This window comes from Nanorana parkeri, unplaced genomic scaffold, assembly GCF_000935625.1.
Source record: "Nanorana parkeri isolate BGI_ZX_2015 unplaced genomic scaffold, ASM93562v1 scaffold2002, whole genome shotgun sequence".
Taxonomy (NCBI): Eukaryota; Metazoa; Chordata; class Amphibia; order Anura; family Dicroglossidae; genus Nanorana; species Nanorana parkeri.
In genome coordinates, this window is record NW_017308270.1 from 166134 (window position 1) to 169223 (window position 3090).

Sequence of the window (3090 nt, forward strand, 5' to 3'; positions counted from 1 at the left end):
CCCTGCCTACCCTACCATGTACAAATGAACAATGAACACGTGCTTAAGGCATGCACGTGTATGTAAACGGGAAGGGGGGGAAGTTCTAACGAAGAACTATGAAAAAAAAATAAACGGTGTGATGTGCCGGGGTTGGCGCATTAGCACTGGGAACACGCACCAGCAGCTGACCATTCTGTACGGAGCGCGATTTGGGCCTCGATTACTCACCAGCCCCCCTTGTATTTTATTTATCTACCCCTACTGTACAGGGTGGAGCCTGCAGAGTCCCCCCCACAGCTCTGCTGACTTAAAGGAGAACTATGGGGTTAGGGCTTTTCCCCATAGTTCTCCTAAGGGTAACGGAAGGACACAAAGTAGCGTCCTCCCGTCACCCTAAGCTCAGTATACCGCGAGCCACAGCTCGCGGTATACTGAGACGTCGCAGCTGAAGCGGATCCCGACAATTATGTAGAGATCCGCCCAGCTGCGTGAGTGACAGCTGGCTCTGCCTATCTAGAGGCAGAACCAGCTGTACCCGCCCCCTCCCCCGTCCGTTCCGCCAGTCAGCACTGGAGAGGGGAATCCAGGCCCTCCCCTGTCACGGCAGAGAGCCGTGACAGGATCGAGAAGTGAGCGAACGCCGGTATGTGTTCGCTCACCTCGCGATCTACTGAGCCGACCTGTGACAATTTCATTGTCACAGGTCGGCTAGGTCTATGAGGATGAGTCAAAAGCACTCACCTCATAGTTCTCCTTTAATGGTTAGCACTTCAGCCTTGCAACACTGGGGCCCTTTGTGCTTTGTAATTGGCTCCTGTCTAAAATTAACCCCAGGTATGATATTCTCTCGAGGCTGCCCAAGATGGCGGCTCACCATCTGCCCCAATAGCAGAAAAAGTGGTTTGAGTCCACAGGCCAAAACGCGCTGTAGAAATATAAATATATTAACACATATAGCACAGTGGTGATGAAGCACTGCAACTTTTACTAGCTAATAACTTAGTTTGCAAAGTCATTTGGTGCACACAAAGTGGATTTCTATCTGTTTTTGGTTATTGGGAAATATATGTCAATGAAATTATTTGTGCCGGGAGTTCAGCCATAACATTAGCAATTATTTTATTTAAATGACATTGATGGCAGCTTATACAATTATCTAAAGTCTTCCTAAAATCCATTATGGTGGGGATTAAGAATGGACTTGTAAGCAGTGTTGATGAGCTGGGTAAGGTATTTCTTCATGACTGAAGCAGATACTTCCAGACCTGTATTGATGGGAATTGTCACGGAATAGATTCTAAGCTGGGATTTCTGGTTCTTCGCAGGTCTAAGAACACAGTTGTGAACGTGTCCACTGATGAGGAAGATGTTGATAATTTGATTGAGGATATACTTGATGATCACCTACACAAAGACAACAAGGTACGTATTATATGGATCGCTCTTCTCAGTCATTTGTATTGGAGTCAGTTAATTGCAATTACTATTTGTAGCCAAGTAGAGGAAATCAATTTTGGTAAGTCTTCCCTCTCCATTCAGCTTTATGAAACTGAAGCTGACATCAGGGTTATGCTAAAAATATCATTTATAGCCTCTTTCTGGAGAAAGAAACTCTCCTTGCAGTCAGGCTAACCCCACACTGCAAGGGGATTTTTTTCCTGGAGAGAGGCTTTAATCAAAATAGATATTTATAGGGATGCACCAATTGCGTGTATTCGGTATCGAGTACTAGTACTGATATTTATATTTCGGTACTCACCAATACCGGTACTTTTGCTAGCATGGAGCCAGCTTCCCAGGCAATTAGGAAGACTTATTGGCTGGGAAGTCGGCTCCATGCTGTATGGCTGGCTCAATGCTGATTGGCCGGGAAGCCAGCTCCATGTTCCCTCGCGGCACTGCCTGTCAGAGCAAATTTCCCCCTGACCGGAAGTTCCAGTATCGGGGAAGGTATTGGAGCAATTCAGCGCGTATGAGTACTCGCCCAAATACTCGGTATCGGCACCGATACTAGTATCGGTACATTACTAGATATTTATTTCAAATCCAATAAATGCAGATAATACAGCTAATAACTTTATATTAGCTGCATGTAATCCCCTGAACAACAGAGGGCGCAGTTTAGGAGAGGGAACATGGTGAGCAAACCATCTACAGCCTTGCTTATCATGTGCTGTCACACATAATGGTTTAGTACATTTTTATAGAGCTGCATATACCCTGTATAATGAAATGTTTAATATGCTGGCCAATTACAGCAGGATAACACTCATTCTTTCTGTTTCAGGCACATAGGACAAAACCTGCAAACCAAAAGCCCAGTAATATAGCCAATCAACCACATAATAAAAAGTGAGTAAAGAAATTATGATTATTACTTTTGTAAAACCTACACAAATGGTACTGCCTGTTTTTTTCACAGGATACTTCCTTCACTTCACTCTATAGCTTAATCATCTACCACAGGGGCGCCCACTATTTTTCGTCTGGAGATCTACTTTTCAAATGACAAGCTCATTGAGATCTACCAACGAAAAAAACACCTGCATTCAGGGGCGGGAGGGGGCGTGGCGGTGCATTGAGGTCAATGGCACCGCAGCCAGGCTTCGCAGGCAGGCCCCTCGCCCACAGTGCGATCGCCTGCATTAGTGCATGTGTTCCAGTCCAGTGCGATCCGCAAAAATGCTGCGAGCACTATTTTTGCAGATCGCACTGGACCGGAATGAAGGCACTAACATGCCTGCGTTCAGAGTGCGGGCGATCGCACTGTGGGCGATGCCATTGACTTCAATACAGCTCCCCCTCCCGCACCTGAACGCAGGGAGTCGGCCGGCTTACATTCCAGTGCGCCCTACAGGTCCCGGCGTCCTGTCCTCCCGTGGTGCTCGTGTGGCCGACGTTGCACATGGGGTGTCCTGCACCTTTCCATCTGCAACGTCTGACACATTCAGCCAGCAGCCGCACGAGCACCACGGGAGCATAGCCGTAGCCAGCTACTTTTTGCGCCTGAGGCAAGAAAAACCAATTTTTTAAAAAAAATTTTTTACTATTTTTTATTTTTTTTTCATAATTTTTTTTTTTATCTGTAATTTTTTTTTTTTTTTTTTA

At 45.9% G+C, this 3090-nt stretch overlaps 1 protein-coding gene across 1 annotated transcript in view; it reads left to right on the plus strand.

Moving 5' to 3' along the window:
* CUNH8orf37 (chromosome unknown C8orf37 homolog) overlaps nt 1–3090 on the plus strand; it is a 22199-nt gene that overhangs the window by 3407 nt on the left and 15702 nt on the right. Inside the window, exons 2-3 of the mRNA XM_018572334.1 lie at nt 1308–1404; nt 2270–2334. Coding sequence (XP_018427836.1) covers nt 1308–1404; nt 2270–2334 — 162 coding nt within the window. The remainder of the gene's footprint in view (nt 1–1307; nt 1405–2269; nt 2335–3090) is intronic.